General features: G+C 37.0%; 2 protein-coding genes across 4 annotated transcripts; one reads left to right on the top strand and one right to left on the bottom strand.

Moving 5' to 3' along the window:
* Positions 1-1,932: 1,932 nt before the first annotated feature.
* LOC106887876 (proline-rich protein HaeIII subfamily 1-like) lies at positions 1,933-2,607 on the bottom strand. The gene has a single exon (XM_014941641.1). The coding sequence runs from the start codon at positions 2,605-2,607 to the stop codon at positions 1,933-1,935; it is 675 nt and encodes a 224-aa protein (XP_014797127.1).
* Positions 2,017-21,394, top strand: G2E3 (G2/M-phase specific E3 ubiquitin protein ligase). Of its 3 annotated transcripts, none has more exons than XM_014942013.1 (16): positions 2,017-2,035; positions 4,859-4,914; positions 5,953-6,050; positions 7,894-7,995; positions 8,548-8,672; positions 10,338-10,503; positions 11,201-11,307; positions 12,356-12,472; positions 13,175-13,299; positions 13,405-13,537; positions 14,223-14,348; positions 15,279-15,589; positions 16,272-16,453; positions 16,616-16,794; positions 18,069-18,268; positions 18,859-21,394. In XM_014942013.1, exons 2-16 carry the CDS (start codon positions 4,878-4,880, stop codon positions 19,089-19,091), a joined length of 2,241 nt encoding a protein of 746 aa, XP_014797499.1. In that variant the 5' UTR covers positions 2,017-2,035; positions 4,859-4,877; the 3' UTR covers positions 19,092-21,394. The 3 variants fall into 3 exon arrangements, with proteins under 3 accessions (XP_014797499.1, XP_014797498.1, XP_014797500.1); XM_014942012.1 differs by lacking the exon at positions 2,017-2,035 and adding an exon at positions 2,083-2,130; XM_014942014.1 differs by lacking the exons at positions 2,017-2,035; positions 4,859-4,914; positions 5,953-6,050 and having other exon boundaries at positions 7,900-7,995; positions 8,565-8,672.
* Positions 21,395-21,782: the final 388 nt, after the last annotated feature.

Raw genomic sequence — 21,782 nt, 5'->3', positions numbered from 1 at the left:
GTCTCACAGCGGGAGAAATATCACCCCTAACCACTGCTGCTCACACACCTGCTTATTATCTGAGCAACCCGGTACCGGGAGACCTGAAATTGCTGTTTTGTGAGGAAATTCCTGCTGCCAAGAGGTGGTATGTTTGAGTTCAAAAGACACCGAGAACAGTCAGAAGTGGTTTCAGATCAAAACATTCAAAGAAAGACCAGAACAGATAATAGGGGAGAACCAGGGACTTGTGTTTGGTGGTAAATAGTGAGCTGGTACTTTTCAATGGGTTATGTGAAAGCAAAGGGACTAAAAGAGCTCATGATTACAAAAAAAAAAAATAAAATAAATTAAGCTGGCCACCTTTCTCCTAAAAACAATTAAGAAATAAGGACCTGATTAGTTATTCTTTTATTATTTTATAAACATGCAAATTGAGTATAAAGTGCTGTCAAAATGGTTAGGTCCTAAAAAGTTAACAAGCTATACCCTGGTTTATGGCCTGCCCTATGGCCAGCCCGTGGCAGGGGGGTTGGAACTAGATGATCTTTAAGGTCCCTTCCAACCCAAACCATTCTGTGATTCTATGTCTGAGCACCTCTGTATGTGATTTGGAGTTCCAGACAGCCTACCATACTTCAGATGTTTGGAGAATGATGCTATTGCTTGTCAGAGTTTTACAGAAGTATAGAAAAATGTTTGAGGGTGCCCCATTCAAAAACATCCATAAAAACTAGCAGAACACACATATACAGTCTTCCTTTACAGCTTTTTCTCCCTTTTGGGCAGGGCTACATGAATGACTGATAAAGACTCAAAGAAAACAAAAATGTTCAGGCTTTTTATGACTGATAATAATAATTTTAAAAATCTAACAGCATATCAGCTGACCCAAAATGGAATATTCTATATTTGGAAATTATCAGCATACAGCAAAGGACATAATGGTATATATGATAAAAAATGGAGGTAGCATAATAATAATAATAACTTACTTTCATTATTCAGTGGAACATTAATTGGGATATTTATCCAGAATGTGGGAGACTGGGGTTTAACCCCTGACTCTTAAAAGATAACGTTAAAGTCTATCATTCCCATTGGCAGTGTGACACTTCCTTTTATATATTAGAATAGCCAGCAAGTCAGAGAGGGTACAGGCAAGAACGATACTCTACACTTCTTGACAATGTAGATTCAAATCCACATATGAGGATGGAGTCTATTCTGGATTTTTCATATAGCTCGGTTATTGGATAGAAGGGACATCCACCATACCAAGGCACATTTAGGAAAACTAATGTAAGACTTGGACAAGACAGGAGAAATAATTAAGCCCCAGACACACAAACCCAGGAGATAAAGGAAACAATTCCAAAGACCAGAAATCTCGGGCCACTGATCGGCCATTGAAGGAGCCACTCAAAGTCTTGAGGAGATTCAACTGGAACTTTCCAACCGGTGAGGGGGAGGAAGATTATCACAAGTCTCTCAATAAGGAAAAAAGTCTTTGTAAGGTACTTCAGGGTGTTTGTATGATTGTGCAAAACACATTCTGGGATCTTTAGGGGAAAAGCCAAAGATGGGGAAAGGATGGGATGAAGGTACATTGAAGAGGAACGTAGGGGAGCTCCGGGGGCTGGGGTGGGGAGGGGGGAACTCAGCCCTCAGGAGAACAAGCTGCATGAGATGGTCATTTAAAAGGGGGTTTCTCAGGAAAAATAACAAACTTTTTTTTTTTTTTTTTAGGCAAGTGCTGCAAACCAGGGTTTCTGGAATAGACGCCTGGTATCAAGCAGTTCACAAGGGCTGCGGGCGGACACTGCCGGGGTTATGGACAGGCCGCGTCTCCCCCCGCCACAGCCCTTCCACGGCCTTTCCTTCAGCGCGGCAGGCCCGGAGACCGGCGGCGCTGCCCCAGCAGCAGCGGAACGGCGGGAGTCAGCGGTCCCCTCACAGGCTCCCGTCCCGCTCCCGCCGGGGCCCGCCGGAGCCTCCAGTCAAGCACCGATCGCCCGGGATGGCGGGTCCGAGGCAGCGGGCGGCGGGCGGGGCGGTGAGCGAGGCGGGGCTTCCGGGAGGGCGGCGGATGTTGGGGTTTGAATTGTGCGTCGGTTGGGGCGGGCGGCCCGCTGGCGGGGCGGACGTGGGGTGAGTAGCGTCTTCGTTGGGCTGAGGCTTTGCCCTGCGGCCGCCTCTGGCCGGCACAGCCCGGGGGCGAGGGAGGGTGAGGAGAGGCGGTCGGGGCGACGGCCCCCCCCGGCTTCTCCGTGAGGGGAGCGATGTGCGACGGCCTCCCGGCCCGCGCTTTCGGGGAGCGCAGGGGTGTCGGTAGGGTTCCGGGGCTGAGCCCGTGGGAGGCTGGGGCAGCGAGCGGCCGCCTGAGCCTTGATCAGGCCGGGGTCCCGGGCCGGCGGCGGGGTGCCGAGGGACGGGTGTCTGTCGGGACAGCGACGGGCGGGGTGAAGCGGGGCCCCGGCCGTGCTGTCCTGTCCGGTGTGCGGCCGGGACGCGGGGGTGAAGGGGTGGGATCTGGGAGAGCTCCTTGGTTGGTATCCCAGGGAAAGCGTGTTCCCGAAACCCTGCCTCTTGGGGATGCCATCTGTTTTGGTTATTTTCTTTTCCCATCCTCTAGTTAAAAAGCTCACGTTGTGTTCTGGAGCAGTAAAGAGTTATGGAACTTAGCAAAATCTAAATGTCCCCTTGCGTTCTGTTTTGGTTATTTTCTTTTCCCATCCTCTAGTTAAAAAGCTCACGTTGTGTTCTGGAGCAGTAAAGAGTTATGGAACTTAGCAAAATCTAAATGTCCCCTCTAAAGATTTTTTTATTTATTTTTTTTTTTAGCCTCTTTAGGCAAAGTGGATACATCTCATTTACACTTGAGTTTTTATCAGTGGGCGATAATGTGTTCCTGTCTTGCAAATAGGCTCGTAGGGAATGGCTTTGTTCCGGGAGAAATCCGGTAGGACTTAAAACATGGAGCCTCAGTGGCTGTTCTCGCATATCGTTTAACTTGCAAATTTGAATTCCAGGCTCATTTCCCTGAAAAAGTTTGAGAGAAGTAGAAGGAATTTGGGGGGGGTGGGGAAGGAGGAATAACGATTTTTTTTTTTCCCTGTTTCGTTGAAGCCAGGGAAAGGTAGGAAGGTGCTGTTTCCAGCCGCATGTGTGTCTTCTCCACCTGGTTGGGCTTTTTACAACACACTGAGGGGAAAATCTGGTCTTGTGTGGTTATATATCGAATGTTTCTTCTTTGGGTTCAGAACTGTGAAACTGAGAGGGACTATTCATGGGGAATGTCGAAGAGAAGGGAGTGTGTGTGAGCTAAGTGCTCTTCTTTTGCTCCCCCTGTACCTAATTAGGCATTTGTTTGTAATTTAGAAAGAGGGAGGTGTGTTTCTGGGAAAACTGGAACCACTTACTTCCTCTGAGTGTCGGTGCAGTGGATCTGACATCTTCACCCAATAGGGTTGTGGTGGTGTTTATTTTGTGTTTGTTTTCCTTTTAGGCCGTTTTCTGGCAAAGGTCTTTGTGTGCAACTCCTCGGGTTCTCTAACCTGGTGCAGTGGTGTAGATCAGTTGCCTTATGCCTGAGACTTTTGCCCCCCCCCCCTTTTTTTTTTTCCTTTCTCAATAAAACTCCTTTCCTAAAACTCCAGTAAAATGGCTGTAGTACTTTACTTGCAATAGTTTAGATTAGCCTGAGGTTTGTCCCTGAAGCCTGTACCTGGCTTCATCTAAGCTGTAAATACCGAAACTCCCGTAGCTCGGAGGCTGTGGGGCTCCTGGTGGGGAGGCTGGAGTCATTCCCAGCTGATCCCTGCTCACTTCTGCCTGGGAAGAAAGTTGTCCCCCGTCCTGCGAGGTCAAGCAGGGACCTGCAGGCAGTGACCCGAGATTCTTGTCGTGCAAAACTTTTGTAATGCTTTTTTTAGCTTCCTAAGAGAAGGCAAGTCAAAGATCTGCAGGTACTTTCCTAAAAGGGTTCTACTTTGCACTGGAGAAAGGATAATCATCTTAGTGCTGCGGTGTACAAACATGTATTTTTAATTTTTTTTTTTCCGAGGTGGGCTAAGATGCGTGGTGTGGCACACAGTAAAGGCAGCTCCTGCTGTATCCATGTTAATGCTTCTTGGAGACCTAATTTTCAGGGGCATGTGGTGTTTGAAGAAATGCAGGCTGGCTCAGTGTTTCTAAATTAATTACTCTCCACTTCAGAATGTAAAATACGTAGTTCTAAATGGTGTAAATTCTCCTGTATGCATGCCCTGTTTTGGATTCCTCACTAGTTCTTCCTTCTTCTTTTTTTTTTTTTTTTTTTCCTTTGGTCTTAGATGCGATTTCTTTGACGGGGCCAGGATTCTTCATTTTCTCCAAACGGTGGAGGCTATCTTCAGTTATGTCACTATCCTATCCAGTTAGTTTTTTCTTTCAAGTTCCTTATGTTAATACAATCTTTATTTGAGCAGGAGTCACTGCCACTTCCTTTGTTGTCCTTGGATCATTATTTTTGATGTTTGAAATAATTACAAACGCTTCTGAACAATTAAGGCTATACGTAACTAGCTATTGCATTGGACTTTATTTTCTCTTCCAAAAATAAAATATCCTGTTTGATAGTTTAGGGAAATAGTTAAAAGTTGCTACATGTTTCATTGGTCTGGGAATATTTTTTCTGAACATTTGCATCCTGCTTCCTCAACCCCCATCTCTCACAATAACAGTTAATTATAATATTCTTTTGTTCTTGCTCCTAATTTAAGTTAACCGAGTTTCTTTCCTTTTTTTTTTCAATTTAAAATAAAATGTAAAAGTGGTAGATAAAGGTCATTGTTAAAGCACTAGATGTATTTAACACCTAATTTCTTTTTCATGATAGGCAGTCAGAAGAACTGAGGATGAGTCAAAGCAGTAATTTTGACGATCCAAGCCCATGTAAGTAAGGTTTTTATTAAATAGTTACAGAAATCTTTAATCTGCATATACAGTACCAATTATAACTTGCTTTATTCGGGCTCAAAGAACAGGTGGATTTTCAGTAATCGAATTGTGTTGCTACCATTTGTATTATGGAATGAAAAGAAATGACTTGTAAACTTCCTTGTACTTTCTATAATTGGAATATCTTAAAATAGTATTTTCTGCAGATGTTTTAGGAAAGTAACCTTGTGAATTCAGCTGCCAAACCAAACACAGCTGTGTTTGAGATGTATCATTCAAGACTTTCTTAAGCTGAAGCAGTACCTCTGTTCTCATCACTACTATGACTGTTGTTGATGTTAGAATATTGAAAATACATCTTATAAATATATTGAGAATTTAAGGGAAGATATTAAATGTCTGTGGAAGTATGTTAGTGGGCTAGGAACTGCAGAAATGGGGAAGTCCTTAAGATTTCAGTTGACTACAGTGTTGTCTCAAGTCCTTTAATGTTTTGAAACTGGTATATGTTTTAAAAGTGCTGGTAGCGTATGACTTGATACAGTCAGGATTGCCTTTGTGGAAAGCATATGAATGGTATCACATAGGTATACAAAGAAACAGTTAAGTTGCTTTGTGGATTTTAATATGGTGAAGGGTTTACATACAATACTAAAACCAATTAGATGACATATTTCACACATCTGGACATTTTTGGCCATTTGATAATTATCTTTAGGTGTTTTGGCAATAATATTCAGCACAATTGGCTTGTGAATTTAGCTTGGGTGGTAGCCCTCTCCTGGATCAACAGGCAGGGGGATCCAGTGAAGTATTTTATTTTTAGGAGCTAAAGAAGGAACAAATAGTACCCTCTTTTGTATTTACTATGGAATTCAACATTGAGAAGAGAGGGGTATTTACTGTCCTTTATCCAGTAATCTACTTCAAGATGCATGCAATTAAAAGCAATAAAAGTTATTGCTCTGCAGTTGATCCATGGTCATTCTAGTACATTCACTGTGGTTATAAATGTGATTCTGTATATTTTAGTCTGTGTTCTCTGTGGACGGACAGATGACTGCCCTGAAAAGTATGGAGAAAAAAGGACCTATGTGGCATACAATCTTACTGTTCATTACTACTGTTTGGTAAGTATGTGGTATTGATCTTGGAGCTTGTCTGTTTTAACTGGAAAAAAGGAAAATGCAACAAGTATTAAATAGTAATAACCTGTCCAAACAGTTGATTTAAGAGCTTGAACTGTCAGCTTTAAGTTGTAGCCTTGAAGGCTTGTACTTGTCAGGTGCAGCAGGTGAAATAAATCCCAACAAGCCTTTATTAAAAGCTAAATTCTGTTCATGATCTGTTTAAATGAATTAGTTAATTCTCCCAACCTACCAAAGCAAGGAAGGTACATGTTAAGAGAAAGGGAACAGATTGCACCTGCATATTCGCCTCTATAAGAGAAATGTAGTTTCAGAATTTGCAAAGTGAAAATTCTACCCCTTGTAGAAAAAATAGAGAAAAGTTGTCTTTTTTTTTCTCATTTCTCATTAGTTCTTGTTTGGCTGTGACATTATATAGGGCATAGAAAGGACTTAAGAAATAGTCCTACTTTTCGGTTTAGTAATGTGTACCCTACTGATCATATACAGCTACAGTATGACTATTTAGTAAGACCTTTTAATTTGAACAAAACTGTGGATATAAAGTACAGTTGAGTATCTTTTTTCAAGTTTAAAAAACAGTCTCAAGAGTATCAGCAAAAATTGGGGGGGGTTGTTTATTTGGTTTTTTTTTTCATAACAGGTTCTTTAAAGATTGTGTTGGTTGCAGATGACTTAATAGGTTGGATATTCTTTCAAACCCTAGGCAGAGTAGTGGTTTTCTGAAGTTACACAAAGATAGAACTTGTTTTTCTGAAATAAATTTTAAGCAGCTAGAAGGAAGTTTGTACTAAAATTGGTCCAGTTTTATCTCATACTTACGGCCATATGAAATGATAGGAAAATGTCCTTTCCTGAGGGAGCAGAACAGCTAGGAAAGGGCATGCTTGCAACACTGAGCCTTATGATTTATAAAATTTTTTACTGTGAGCTTCCTGCAGTCCTCTTGTAGGTTTTGGTCCCTGCTTCTTTTTAAAAACAAACAAACAAAATCCTGTGATTTTACTTAAATATAGTGAATATTATATAAGAAAAGAGTTCTTCTAGAAAGAGGCCAGTTAGTGGTGCAATTTTGGTTTTCTTAGCCAAATGTCTCACTTGCATTTGGAAAAAAGATGTTCTTAATTGGTTTTGGCATAAATTTTTACATTTATTTGACTAAAATATTGATAAAACTAGTTAAAAAATGATGCTATGTTGAAATTATGAAGTGAGGACTTGAAATCAGATTGTAAAGAATATAGGAGGCGTCACGTTGTGAAACTATTCAGTTATTTGAAGTTTGTGAAGTAACTACCTTACTTAGTAACTTCAATCTATATTATCAGGCTGTTCTGACTTGCCTAGTTACTTGATTCTGTTATTATTTAATTCTTCTCTGAAGTGAATTACTTTTCCTCTCAGGTTGCACTTCAGTACAGTTACTTCCTACTGTGCTTCATTATCTCCACAGCGCAATTGTCATTCACATTAGCTAAACTAATACAATTTTACTTCCTCTGAAGCCTTATATGCTTAAAGTAATTGTTTGATAATTATCTTAACATTCTGTATACTTCCAAAAGGAAGTTAAAATACATCATCTTGGGCTCTACAGTTTTACATAAGACTTTGATGTTATGAAATACTTAATTTTCACGTTACTGGTTACCATTCCCTATTGTGTCCTATCAGACAAAATATATAGAAGTTTTGGATCATTTTTTAAATTGTTAAAATGTTTGCCCACAAGCTTTGTTAGACTACTCCCTTGACAAATGCAGTGTAGGTAATTTTAAATCTTTAGGTAGATGAATGTTTCAAAATCCTTAATTTGTTTTCATAGTTGATGTCTAGTGGCATTTGGCAGAGGGGAGAAGAAGATGAAGGTGTAGATGGATTCTTAATCACGGATATCAAAAAAGAAGTAAATAGAGCTGCAAAACTGGTAAGGATACTTAAAAGTGCACTTAGTATTGCCTGTGGGGTTTGTCTTCTTTCTCCAGTGGGCAGTGTGCTGAGCCCATTCAAACATCAGAATTTTACCTTTAAGTAACAAGTATGTTGGGTTCATTGAAGCCACAAGGGACAACAAAATCTGCAGAAATTTGCTAATATTTCCTGGGTATGTTCCAGATAGGTGAGTAAGAGCAAATTACACGTGTATAATACCTCGTGACATTAAGCTGTGCCTCAAGCTGACATTATATAATTTTATAGATGCAACTAAACTGCAAGTTATTTTACCAGTACCTATATTTTGGTATAGATGTCACGAGTCAACATGCATATAAAATAATGCATAGTAAAAGTCTGTGAAATAAGTATATATCTTTATTCTTTGAGACAGAGCTAAAACATAATAGTCTTGTCACCATTACAATCTACTGGCTGATATTCTTTCATACAGTTTATAATTTTTCTAATGGTTTAGTTCCTGTAATTTTACTTGGACTTTAGGTGTTAATTTTCTATTATTTCTAAAACAAATTATTCCTAGAAATGTAATATCTGTAGGAAAAAGGGTGCTTCAATTGGATGCGTAGCTCCCAAATGCAAACGAAGTTACCATTTTCCTTGTGGGATACAAAGAGAATGTATTTTCCAGTTCATGGAAGACTTCAGGTAAGTTCTGGGATTTTGTTGCTTTTTAATTTTCAATTAATTATATTTATACAGGTTGTCATTGGATAGGCTGTTAATTATAAATGACATCTGGGTTATCTGAGAAAAAATACCTGATTTGTGGAAAACACAAAGGCCAAGTAGTTATATTGCATACCTAGTACTTATAAACTAAATTCTCAACACTTCTAAAGATATAATTTAATGCTTCTACAAGTAAGTAAATTGTTTAGAAAATCAAAGCATTAAATCCTAAACTGTGAAATAAACTAGGAAATGGTTTGGTTTGCCTTTTTTTGTTTGTCTGCCTCTTGTGCCTTTGTTTAAATGGCAATGGTCTGGCTGCCCGTCTCTCTCAGCAGTCACAACCGACTATGCCATTCTGTTGTGTTTCAAAGCACAAGACTTCAAGATCTGCTTATTAGAGGTGGACTGAGGCGAAATGGGTTTAATATCAAATGGCTAAAATATGCTTAATTTTCTTTTGCTATCATCTGTCCAGCATCTTGGCTGTGGTCAAAATACTCTTGAGCGCATCTGATAACATCTTTATTCTGCCTACTGTAACTGGAGTTTGTAGGATGGGTGCATGAAGTCACTTTAAATTCTTAAATAAACGACTTACCTTAAGACAAGCACATGTAAAAATAATGCATTTTCAGAAAGTTTTCTTCTAGAGCTCTATTTCTTTGCTAAATTATGAAATTTATCACACCACCTAGGCTCTGCAGAATCAGTATGCAAAGTCAAAATCACTCCTTTAACATCATAGTAACGTTAGGCAGAACTTGTGGTTCTGAGGACAGGAAACACATTACTTGGACCACAAGTTTTGAGAGAAAGGGGGTGTATGATCTCTGTAATTTACTAAGTGTCAGTTGGCAACACACTTCTTCCTCACTATTGTTCTATTGACTTGCTCTGTTAGATGCCTTCTTTGCTTACATGTGGGTTGTGGTTTTACCCTGATAGGCAGCGGAGCACCACACAGCTGCTTGCTCGCTGCCCCAGTGGGATGGGGAGAGAACCAGGAGGGTAAAAGTGGAAAAACTCATGGGTTGAGATAAAAACAGTTTAATAGGTACAGCAACAGCTGCATGTGCAAGCAAAGCAAAATGAGGAATTCATTTATACTTTCCATTCAGCTAAGAAAGCAGGGCTTCGTCATGTGTAGCAGTTACTCGGGAAGGCAAATTCCATAACTCCAAACATCTCCCCTTCCTCCTTTTTTTTTCCCCAGTTTTATTGCTGAGCTTGACATCATGGCATAAAATATCCCTTTGGTCAGTTGGGGTCAGCTGCCCTGGCTGTTTCCCCTCCCAACTTGTTGTGCCCCCCCCAGCCTGCTGCACCGAGTGGAGCAGTGTGAGGAAAAAGAAGAGGCCTTGATGTTGTGTAAGCACTGCTCAGCAAAACACATCCTTGTGTTACCAACACTGGTCTCTTCACAAATCCAGAAAACAGTTCTGTAAAAGCTACTAAGAAGAAAATCAACTCCATCTCAGCCAAAAACTGTTCATGTCTGCATTTTTAGCTTGTTGCACACCATTTATTCATAAAAAACAGAGATAGATACAAGAGCTGTCATTTTGCTATCCTCAAATTTTATGAGAAATGTTCTTCAATTCTTGCTTTGATAAGAGAACCTTAAATTATTACTTTTAGATCTTACTGTTGGGATCATAAACCAGTCCAAAAGTTTTCCAATGAAGAATCTAGAGGAACTTCACAGTGTACAATATGCATGGATTTGGTTGAACAGCGTCCAGAGTACAATGTATTGAAAAGTCCATGCTGTAAAAATGCGTGGTTTCATCGAGAATGCTTGCAGGTAACACAGGTTCTCCCTTTCTTTTCTCTTTGCATCCAGATCACATTTCTGTTGTGTTTAAAAATAATGGAACAGTTGCTTAAAATTGTGTTAAATTGCTGAGGGTTTATGTGTGTAGTAGGTATGGAAATATACAAGGTTTGAAGGACTATGATAAAATTGTGGTTTGGAGAGGAGTCTTACAAGAAGGATTTTTTTTAAAAATGCTATTAATTAATTCCACCCCCCATGTTTCTGCATATGTGATACATTTCATGGCTTCAGTTATTTTTAGGAACTGAAGTCTGACCTAGGTAGTTGCCTTTTTGCAAGTCATTATGTGCAGAATATAAAAGCTAAAAATGTCATTTATCCATCATGAGTTCACTCTGCCTAAGTCCAGAACTGGAAAAAGTTAAAAGGTGGTTCTTGTAAACTCATTCTAGATCTGGAGAGATTGGCTGAAAAGGATTGTGCTTTGTTTATGGACCTAACTCTAGTATGTGAGCTCTTGTCCTTTAAAGGAAGAGAAAATGCCCGCCATTCACTTCAATGTCAGGTGACATGATGATTGATAGCACTTTAACATCCATGTCAGGACAGTATCCATGAATCTAAGGGTTATACATATTAAGGTATTTATTGACATCCTAACAATGGTAGTAATTCAATAATTGGTTTGGTTTCTGTTGTTTGTTTTTGTTTTTTTTTGACACAGTATCAAGCTTTGAGTGCTGGGATATTTTTCTTTAGGTGCTCAGTATGTAATAACAAGGACAAATTTCAGAAAGAAATGTTGAGAATGGGCATACACATTCCAGAAAAGTAAGTAATTTTGTAGATATTCGCTCTTCTATAAAACCTTTAAGGTGTTAAAACCACTTATTTATTCTATAGAACTGCATCTGTTAATATGTGCAACCTCAGTTCTACCTTCAATAGTAGAATTGTTTGGCTTGGTGAGGAGTAGCCTGTTTCCTTTTAGTTATGCATAAAAATTGTAAAAGGCCAAATTAGTCATCTGGAACATAAAGCAGAAAGCTCTGAAAAGTAATTTTTAATACCATGATTCAACCTATTTAAAAGATCAAAACACTTCTTATATAAAATAATTTCACATTGACATAGAGGTTGCCAGAAAGGGTATTTTCTTTGCTCAAGTTTTTAAATTACCTGAATTTCTGTCCAGACAATATTATAATCAGCTGATTACTCAGCCATCCCATGATCACCATACAGCTTCCTCTTTCTCACAAGGGATTGCTAAGGATATGTTGAATATAAAAACTGCTTCTAAAATTCTGAGCTGTTATTCATAATAAGGTAAAATAAGACAGCCTAATCAGAATGATGTTCCTTTGTTAGAAATGGTATTCTTTAATAACTACTAGTGTTTTCAGAGACTTCCATTAATTCCATCCAGAGGCAGAAGCTCAAGATTTTGGAGAGGAAGAAGAGTCAAAATGCTTCATAAATTTTGCCATCCTGGCTGGGAAAATTCTGAGTTACCACTGAAAACAGCCTCATGAAAAGTAGCTTGAGTAGACTGCCAAAATAAATATCCGTGTCTGCTGTGAGAGAGAAAGTGAAATAATATGAAACAGAGCAAATATGCACTGAGGTCATGCAAAAAATAACAAATACTTTAACCAAAGTAACTGTAGACAAAAAAGTCTGTCTGGTATTTTAAAGTACTTCTCTTGTTCCTAGACTTTTTTTCTTCCCCCTCTCAGGTGTCTAGCTGTTTTCTAGAACATTACATGATTGAAATATCTTCATGTGGCTATTACATACATCTTTTCCAAAGACAGAGTAACCCATTTAAACAATCAGAAATGCAGTTGTAATAAGTGATCTTCTGCCTTGATTATAGGGATGCATCTTGGGAACTTGAAGAGAATGCTTATCAAGACTTACTGCAATGTTATCAACACTGTGACATTAAAAGGTGTCTGTGCAAGAAAGGAAGAGACTATAATGAACCTGATAGGTATGACACTTTTGCAGGAAGGTATAACCTAGGATGGGATAGTTGTCTGGTGTTTTTATTTATTTATTTAAATGCTTTAATATTTATCAGCATCAGGTTTTAATGTCAAGCCAAGACACCCACCGTGTGTCCAAATAAAATCTTTGGTTTACTCCCTATAATCGTAATACTTCGATACTATTTTTCTCTAATCATGTTAGAAAAGCCAAGAAAACCAAACCAATCAATTATCAGGTATCTTGTCCTTGTTCTTGTTTGTTACAGAGCTGAAGTAGAATTCCTACATCCACATAACATGTAGAATAGCATATACCTAAGTAATGTTGTGTATCTTTCATTCAAAGCTCAATTCAACAATTTAGCAATTGTTAGAATACTTAATGCCTTAACACTTAGCAACATGAGGCAGAAATACTGGCTGCAAGCTATTGACTTCAAGGCAGGGGAGCACACTAACTCATAGCCTCTTTCAATACAAGGTACTGCAACATGGGTAGGTTACTCTTTCTCTTGTTGCAGCCAGGAATTGTGAGTACATCTTGTCAGAAAAAAGTTCCCCTTGATTATACACAGTCTCACCAGATTGATAAAATTATGCTTCGTTAGTTTGGTGTCTGGATTACACTTATTGTTGAATTATTCTTTGTTTTGACTAGCCTAATTCGTGTATCTAATTCTAAGTACGTAAGTTTTTAATTTTAGTAAATGGGAAATTAAGCGTTGTCAGTGTTGTGGTTCCCGTGGAACTCATTTGGCCTGTTCAGCTCTGAAGTCATGGGAGCAAAACTGGGAGTGCATGGAATGCAGAAGTATCTTAGCAAAATCAGGTAAGTGACAGATGTGACAGTGACTTCTTAAAACAATAAATTTTAATACTATGTATTTTAGAGTTAGAAAATGTCACTAAATATCTTAAATATCTTCCCACACAGGGAACTATAGCAAACGGAAAAAGCATTCTTTGGCTACCTCTGAAAAGGCTGATGGGACAACTTGTTTGCTGGAAGAGCCATCTCCAAAGTGCCCTCGGCAGTCATCTGGATCTCAACGCAGTTTTCTTCTCCAGTGTGTAATTTTCTGTTTTCAAACAAAAACTGATTATAAAATAGTATTTAAACATGAGGAGGTGATGGCTTATTCCGTAGATGGAACTTATTACATTAAATTGCAGATTGAGTAAAATTGGAGTAAAGTTTACTGATTGAAGCTTTCTGAGTAAACTGTGAACTCTGTAAATTTGCTATAGTTATTCACTTTCAGTGGTATGCAAACCAGTTTTTAGTTTGATATATTTAGACCCTTGTAAAAAGGTTCTCAACAATTTAGAGGTTACTTCAAATGTACAAATGGCAAAATTTAAAGCTAAGGTTGCTTATTAGTATTTTTCCATGTGAATAGTGTGCTAGAAATCTAGCTTAGAGATGTTTATATAAATAACGTTTTCCTCTGCTGTAATAAAAGCTTTTCAAGTCTGTAGAAACTAATATTTTTAGGTTTTAGTTGTTGTATCAGTCACAACTTCCTTTTCATGTATGGGATGCAACTAAAAACAGATCCTAAAACCACTGCATAAATAAATACTTAATTGTTATTTTTAAAATGACAGCTCAGGCACTGATGGGCTTCATGTAAATGAACATACAAATTAGATTCATCACCGAAATAGTGAGAAATTATGTTGTTACCTTCAAATAAGAAGTGTTAAAGCATTCCTCAATTGTATCTCTTAAAATACTGTTTTGACTTATAGATCACCAAAGGCATTGTGTCAGAACAACCTGTCACCCTGCTCACACCGAGAACGTCCAGCATCCAACACAGTGACAATGCCCTTGTCTCCACTGATGTCAAACAGGAACTGTTCCCTGAGGAAAAAGTATTTTCTTCTATTTTTTACGTTGAAGAGTAATCTAGCGCATGGCTTTATACCATATTTCCTACAGAACATGGTGTGTGTGTGTGTATATATAGTGGCTATATATATTTGTGTGTGTGTGTATATATATATGTATAGTCACTGGAAAAATTGAATGAGTATGCTGAAGAGCTGAAGTCATAACTTGATAAAAGCTTCTGTTGTTTCTAAATGCTAGAGGAGGGTGAGGAGAAAAGAGTGATTCCTATTGAGAATTTTTAGGTTAGGTAGTGAGAAGATCAAACCTCAGAAATGTATTTGTCCTTAGAGAAGCATGGCTAGCCATTCTTCAGAAAAGGGGAGTAACAAGAATCCTAACTATTTTCTTCAGATTAGACATATCCTTTTGTTTGCAAGTTAAAAAGCAAACAAGGAGTCTTAGTTAGACTGGTGTCTTAGTTGTTTTTAAATGAGAACTTGTGACATTTCTTCCTACTCAAATGTACTTTTGATTATAGTGACAAAGATGAAATACTAGTGAATAGTTGTCAGTGTGTTCTAATTTTGTTGCAAAACATCTCTTTAACGCAAGCATGGCAAGCTTTTCAATTTCTCACTTGTATCACATTGTTCAGTTGTAGAATGGTGGTGTTAGAATTGTTTGGTACTATGTTGGTGTAAGTTAATTAAAAAATATTAATTATATGTCAAGGTAATTATTTCTAGCTCCTTTTCTGTAGTTCTTAGAGGTACTTGAAAATTTGCCACCACAGAGTTAAAATTTGAAGAATCTACACCAAAAATTTTAATGATAATTTAGGCAATAACTAAAAGTACCAAAAGTGTTTTAAAGAGGTGTTTTTGTTAACAGATTTTAGGATGTTTCCTGCATAACTGTTGCTAATTATGAATAATAAATTTCATCTGAAAATACATGCAATTTCTTTGTAGGCATTTAAGAAAGCAAAGAAGGGAAATTTCTAACATACTGAAGGAGTTAAAGCTACAAATTAGTACAAAAACTACAAGGCTTAACATCAATGCAGAGAACTTCTGGAATAGTGCTTTAAAAGGATTTAGACAGCGCAACTTCAGTCCTACAAACACCATTGAAATACAGTTCACAAACTGCAAAAACAGATCAAAGACAAATACTTCTGCTGCATCAAAACACCATTTCTTTCAATTATTAATGCGTCACCTTCAGAATTCATCATTGTTTGAGGGCTCTTCTGCAAAGAACTTGTCCCTTGATTTTCAAGGTAATTAAATGCTTTGTTCAAAAATACATTAAGAATTATGTGACTTAAAAGGTTTTTAAGTCTTCAGCCAGTATGATTGCCAGTTCACAATTATAGTCCTGATGGATAGAAATTGGTTGTGGCATTCTTCTGCTTTTCAATTCTAAAGGGGCGTGGATTGCAGATTAACAAAAAAAATAGTGGTTTAGTTAGAAAAGTCGATGACAACCAAGAAAAAAAGACAGCGTATCATTAGACTTGGAATGTTTGATTAATGTATTTGTTCTCTACTAGTGAATTTCTTTCTTCTGATTCACTTTGCCTGTTACTTATTTTCCTTTCCTCAAATGTCTAGAACATTATCTCTGAGAGCATGCTGCAGAGATGCTCCCAAAGTTAGCTGCTTTGAGTTCTCATGCTTCAGAATTAAATGTGCATTGGTTAGAAAGTGGAAGATACATCTCCTCCCAAATCTTAACAGTGACTCAAGAGTTGAAGTAAAAGAATATGGTACTCCTATGTAAAAAGTACTCCTATGTAAAAAATAACAGTCTAGTTGTGTCAAGCAGCAGGAGATGGCAAACCTCATTAGTTGTATCTCCTAAAATAGAACTGCATTATAAGAGTTTTTTTCTATTAAAAATTGAGGATCACAAATGACTTTTATGCATATATAGTAATTCTTTTTTTTTTTCATTTGCAGCTGTAAAAGAGAATCTTTATTTTGAAGCTGGTAAAATGATTGCAGTTTCTTTGGTTCATGGTGGCCCATCTCCTTGTTTCTTTTCCAAAACACTGTTCCGTTGTCTTGTCTGTGGTCCAGAGAATGTGAAGCCAACTTTGGAAGATGTTGCTGATGTTGATGTAGCACGAACAATAGAAATGGTAAATGAAGCAAAACTTATTGGAAAATTCTTGTTCAAGACTATATATTTTGAGGTTAAGAAGGATTTACTGAATGTAACTTTAGTTCAAATTTTAAAACTTGCTTACTACATGCGTGTGGGTATACAAAAAAAAATTTCTAACTTTTATCTTCTGATACAGATAAAATATGCAAATAGTCTGTCCAGCCTACAGTCTGCAATACACGACTGTCATGAATTCCTTGCTGCTGCTGGATGTTTACCTATACGACCTATAACATCTTTGTGTGATAAGGATTTGCTGGTGAATGACATATTGATCCATCATGTGATCAAGAGAATTATTTTGCCCTTAGAAAGGTTTGTTTTGTTTAAGTTTTCAAACTTCCTGGACTATTTTCCACACTGAAATACTAAACAATATACTGTAATATATTACTATATACATAATATATACAGTAATAAGATTAACTTTAACATATTCTTCCTTACTCTCCATTTAAACCAATGAAATGTACTGTAATTTTTAGTTTGTTAAATAGCAATTGTTAACAAGTTAGTTAGAATGTAAGACTGAAACTACTTCTGTACGTATCTGCTCTGTTCCACTTCTCCTTGGCCACATCCCTTTTTGCAACCTTAGGAAGAAGACAGATTCACAGTTGTAAACTATAGCATGACAAAGACCTTTGCACTAGAAAACTTTCTGTAGCTTATGTTCATTTTGAATTCTGAATTACTTGAATTTTTAAAATCTTTAAATTTTAGAAGTGTTAAACATATGTTTAGAATTTAAATGAGTTTCCTAGAGTTCTAATTAAGGAGTTTGTGTGTGCCATTAGGAGGACAATGATGTGAACAAATGTAAGTTGGCTTACTTGCAATGTAAGCATTGCATTGGTGGTTCCATGAGCTAGTGGTGACTTCAGATAGCTGGGAAAGTTGCAGCTGTTGACTATTTTTTTAATTTGTCTCTGACCTTGCTTCCAATTTGCATTCTACATCTGCTCAGTAAAAAGGCATTGGACGCTAATTTTTCCAACAAGTATAGTTGGATTTATACTTAACACATTTATGGTGTTATATTTGACTAATTTGAATCAACTGACTTTGCAAGAGCTATGAAAAACTAATTTTGAATGTGAGGATTTTTTAACAAATTTGAGAGTAATTAGGCTTTCAGTCAAGGACCTCTGTGACTTACTTGACCAGCCTGTATCATATTTTAAGACTAGTCAGTTAAAAAGTGAAAGGTAATAAGTAGCCTGTTTGTTTATAGGAAAATGTATTTTTTTGCGTTTTTCAAGATGGGCTTAAAATGTGCAAAAGTGAGTAGAGCAAGAATTTGACTGTCAGTATCGAGGACTGAGAGTAAGTAGTTAGTCTCTTTAACTGTTAATGTTCTACACCACTGACTGTACACTTTCAACATGTTTATTCTGAATTTTACTGATTTAGCCTATTGATATCTAAGAAATGATGAGTAAACAAATTAAGTAAAATTTTAATTGGAGACTGTAGATGGGGAAACTTTATTCTGGTTCAGTCTTACAGGTTTATAAAATGCAGTGTGCAATTGGTTACCTACTGGCTTTCTGATGTGTGCTTGATCTCTTTTCTTTTCCGCCTCCTAGTTTTAGGCAAGGTTTGAAAACTCTTGGTGTGCTCGAGAAAATGCAGATGCATCCGGATGCCTTCTCTAGTATCCTGTGCCACAAATCTGAAAGATTTTCAGCAGAAACTATTTACGATCTCTTTACAATCCATTCCTCATCAGATGTAAATAAAGCTGAAGGTGCTGATTTTTGGGTGGGTTATCTGCAAGATGTGGAAAGTAAGTAATTATTTTTTTTCTTTTTCTATTCCCCCTTCCCTGTTGAGAGTGCTGAGCTGCTGGTATACATACAGGGGCTGTGTTTTAGAGTTCAGTGGAGTAAATGAAGTTTTTGAGGTTGCTGTAAGTTCCTAATTGCTCCTTCTTCCCCTTCCTCCTTACTAACTACTGAAACTGTTGTCCAATTATAACCAAACTTGAGAGGGGTAAATATCTGAAGGATTGGTACTAGAGTTCTTGTGAGTTTTTTAAAACAAACACAAAACCAAAACAACTTGAGCGGTAGAGAAGAATCCTTTAATCCCTTCTCTTTCACAGTTTTGCTATGAACTTATTAGATAGTGTGCCTCTCAAAAAAGATAGAAAACAGTGGTCTATTCTTGCAGAAGAATTACTGTTTAAAATTTTTCAGAAATAATCCAAGTGGATTTTTCTTCCTAAAATTTTTCTTATTTGGCCATGTAACTGTATATTCAGTCAGCATATTGATCTGATTTATGGAGTGTTTTTTCCTCTAACACTTAACATGCAGGATAATGGTTTATGGGTAATAGGCAATAATTGATACGACTTAATCCTGTGTTTTTTAGGTGGTGAGTCAGGAGTGACATTGGAGGATATTCTGCTCTTTGCAACAGGCTCTAATTGTATACCGCCCGTTGGGTTTGATCCTGAACCTACTATTAAATTTTTGCGTAGAAGGTATCCCGTTGGAAACAGACTCCTTAATTGCTTAGAGCTCCCTATAACAGAGACATACGAGCAGTTTAAAAATAAAATGGAGTTTGCCATCAGAAACGCACTAAGATTCAAAATAGAATAAATTTCTTTGCTACGAACTGGGTGTTGGAAATTTCAGTTTTCTGCAGGAACATCTGCTTGCAAACCGCTACTGGGTTTTTGGACAGCATGCTCTCCACCTTTCCCTACTTCTCCCCCAAAGATATGCAAAGAGTAGTAATGTTGTAAGATGAAAAACAGTGTTCAAATGAAAATACACTTTATCTGTTAAATCGTCTTCCTGTTTGAAGTTTGCTTTAAGAATCAGCAATCTCTTAGAGAAGTACTGTGAATGTCTCCTTTTGCTCTAGACACTATGAAATGTTACCAAACTCTGCAACATTCTAGCAGTTTCCCCCAGGTAAGTATGTTTATTGCATGACATGCTCCAGTAACTTCCTTATCAAAGTCAAATCAGGTACGTTTTGATGATAACTGCTGTAAAGCTTTCTCTCAAGGAAAACTGATGCAGTTCTTCATGTGTTGCGTGTGTATTTTTTTCAGTAATTGTTTTTACATCGATGACACATTTATGTTGTGATGATTCACACAACCTATGAAAGTTAACAATCTTGGAGTTTTAAGGTCATTGTGGTTAGTGCATTAAAATATAACTAGGCTCTGGAGAAAGCCTAGGCAAAATAAGGCCCAAGAACAAAATCTGACTGAACTTGAGTTTCTGTTGTTAAACAAACTCAAGTTCATTTGAGTTTGCACACATTTCTGCATTCTACTGTTATATGTTAGTTTTTAATTGTACATACAGCCAAAGCAGTAAAAAAATAAAATACCTTTTTTAATATGCAATAATATGTGGTCTTTCAAAATGAAATATAAGGGTTAGACTTAATGTTGTTCAAGTATGAAAGTATAAGAATCTGTTGCTCACTAGAACGTGTTGTTTCATCTTCAAAGGAAGTCAGTATTTTCACAGAAATATGCACTAGAACTATTAAACTAAAGGCAACCCACCAGCAACTTGTCAGTGCCTGACACTTTTCTAGCTTTTGGTCTAAACTCTTCCTGTTCAATGGTAGGTGCATTATGAGCAATTTCAGCTGTATAAAATATATTTCAATTTTGCAGTATTTGTATAAATACCATTAAGCCATAAAAGATAAGTAGTGAAATTCCTACACCGTAACACTTTAATGTTACTATTACTAAAACTATGAAACTAAAAGGACATTTAAGTACAGGTTGTTTTGTTTGTTTTTTCTATACTATGTCCCAAACATAGGTTGTGCTATAGATGTGTGTGTGTGTATATATATATACACACACATTCTTCAAAATACTGAAAAGTAATAATACACTTTTTTTTATTAATGTAGCTTGGTTTTAATTGAAAATACAAAGCAGGATTGCTTTACTTTTGAATGCTTTGGTAAGAAAGTAAATTATAAATGGATAGATGCTTCTGAAAAAAACTAATCTGGTTTCAAGTTCTGGGTTATCATTCATTACATGTATTCTTGTAATTAACAAATTGTATTGCTAAGTGCTAATTACATAGCAGTGTACTGCAACTAAAGAACTGTGGAAGTAGCAGTCAAGACTCATAAAATTTGAGACCATGCTATAAAGGTTAAAGACAAAGAGGCAGGTGGATATTGCACAGCTCATTTTACGATATGCAGGTGTTTTGAATCAGTCTTAAACTCCTACAGCTTCTCTTTCTTGATTTTGGGAGAGGTGCTAATCTCCTTTTTTACAGACCTGTTTCCATCACTGGGTAACAAAAGTGTGCATTGCTACTTCTTAAAATTTTGTTATTTCAAAGTCGCTAAATTACTGCAAGGCTTGGATGAGGCATATCTCACTACTTCTCATATAGCTAAAAAAAAATTTGATCTCATCAAAGTCCTGTCGTCAGAAATTTAGGAATATTTGAAATTTAAACAGGCATAGTGGTGTTTTTCTGATTCTGAGCCAGAAGTGTATTAAAGTCTCCTTTGAAATAAATGTATGAGCTCTTGGAGATAGTATATAGAGAAGTCAAATGACTAAGCATTTTCTCATTCTCTTCTGATTTTTTTTTTAATCCAGTAAAATTCCATGTTTGTTGTCTTTGCATAATTTTTAAATGGTATACTGCTAATAACTTTATATTCTTAACCTTCAGAATGGTCTTGTTACCATTATAAGGAAGGTGGTTTGTTACAAATTTGTGTAATAAGGGTTCGTGTTCTTAAAACAGCAATGAGTTTTCTGCATAGTATTATACTTCAAAAATGACTGGTGTACCCAGTGCAGTGTTCCTTTTTCATGTGTAGTTGAGGATAAATGTCTTCTTGCAATATTATATTATTTTTCTGTATGGGAAATAAATAACTTACAGAAGTAGCAAGCAGAGTGTCGATAATTTTAAAGGACAATTCTTGGACTTCTGGTACCTGCAATGGCAAGGGACATGGTTTAGAACTTAAAACTAAATAAACTGCACTTTAAAACCTTCAATGGAGAAAGAAATAGTAAAGTAATGTGACTATAAGGCTTCAAAAAATATCTGAGATAAAGGACTTTAACCCTATTTTTATTGCATATTTGTTTTGAATTCAGCAGTTGATAGGCTTTATATAAAGGTAGAACTAGCCTATTTGTCAGCTGTAAAAGAAATCTTAAGTTAACTTTAAAACTCTGCTATACAATGCTGTATCAAAATATGAAATTGTAAAATCCTCTAGTTTTACTATTGCTTGAAAAGACTTTTCTTAAACAGAACTTGTTCCCA

This window comes from Calidris pugnax, unplaced genomic scaffold (assembly GCF_001431845.1).
Source record: "Calidris pugnax isolate Ruff unplaced genomic scaffold, ASM143184v1 scaffold56, whole genome shotgun sequence".
Taxonomy (NCBI): Eukaryota; Metazoa; Chordata; class Aves; order Charadriiformes; family Scolopacidae; genus Calidris; species Calidris pugnax.
This window is presented reverse-complemented; position numbering and strand designations above follow the sequence as displayed.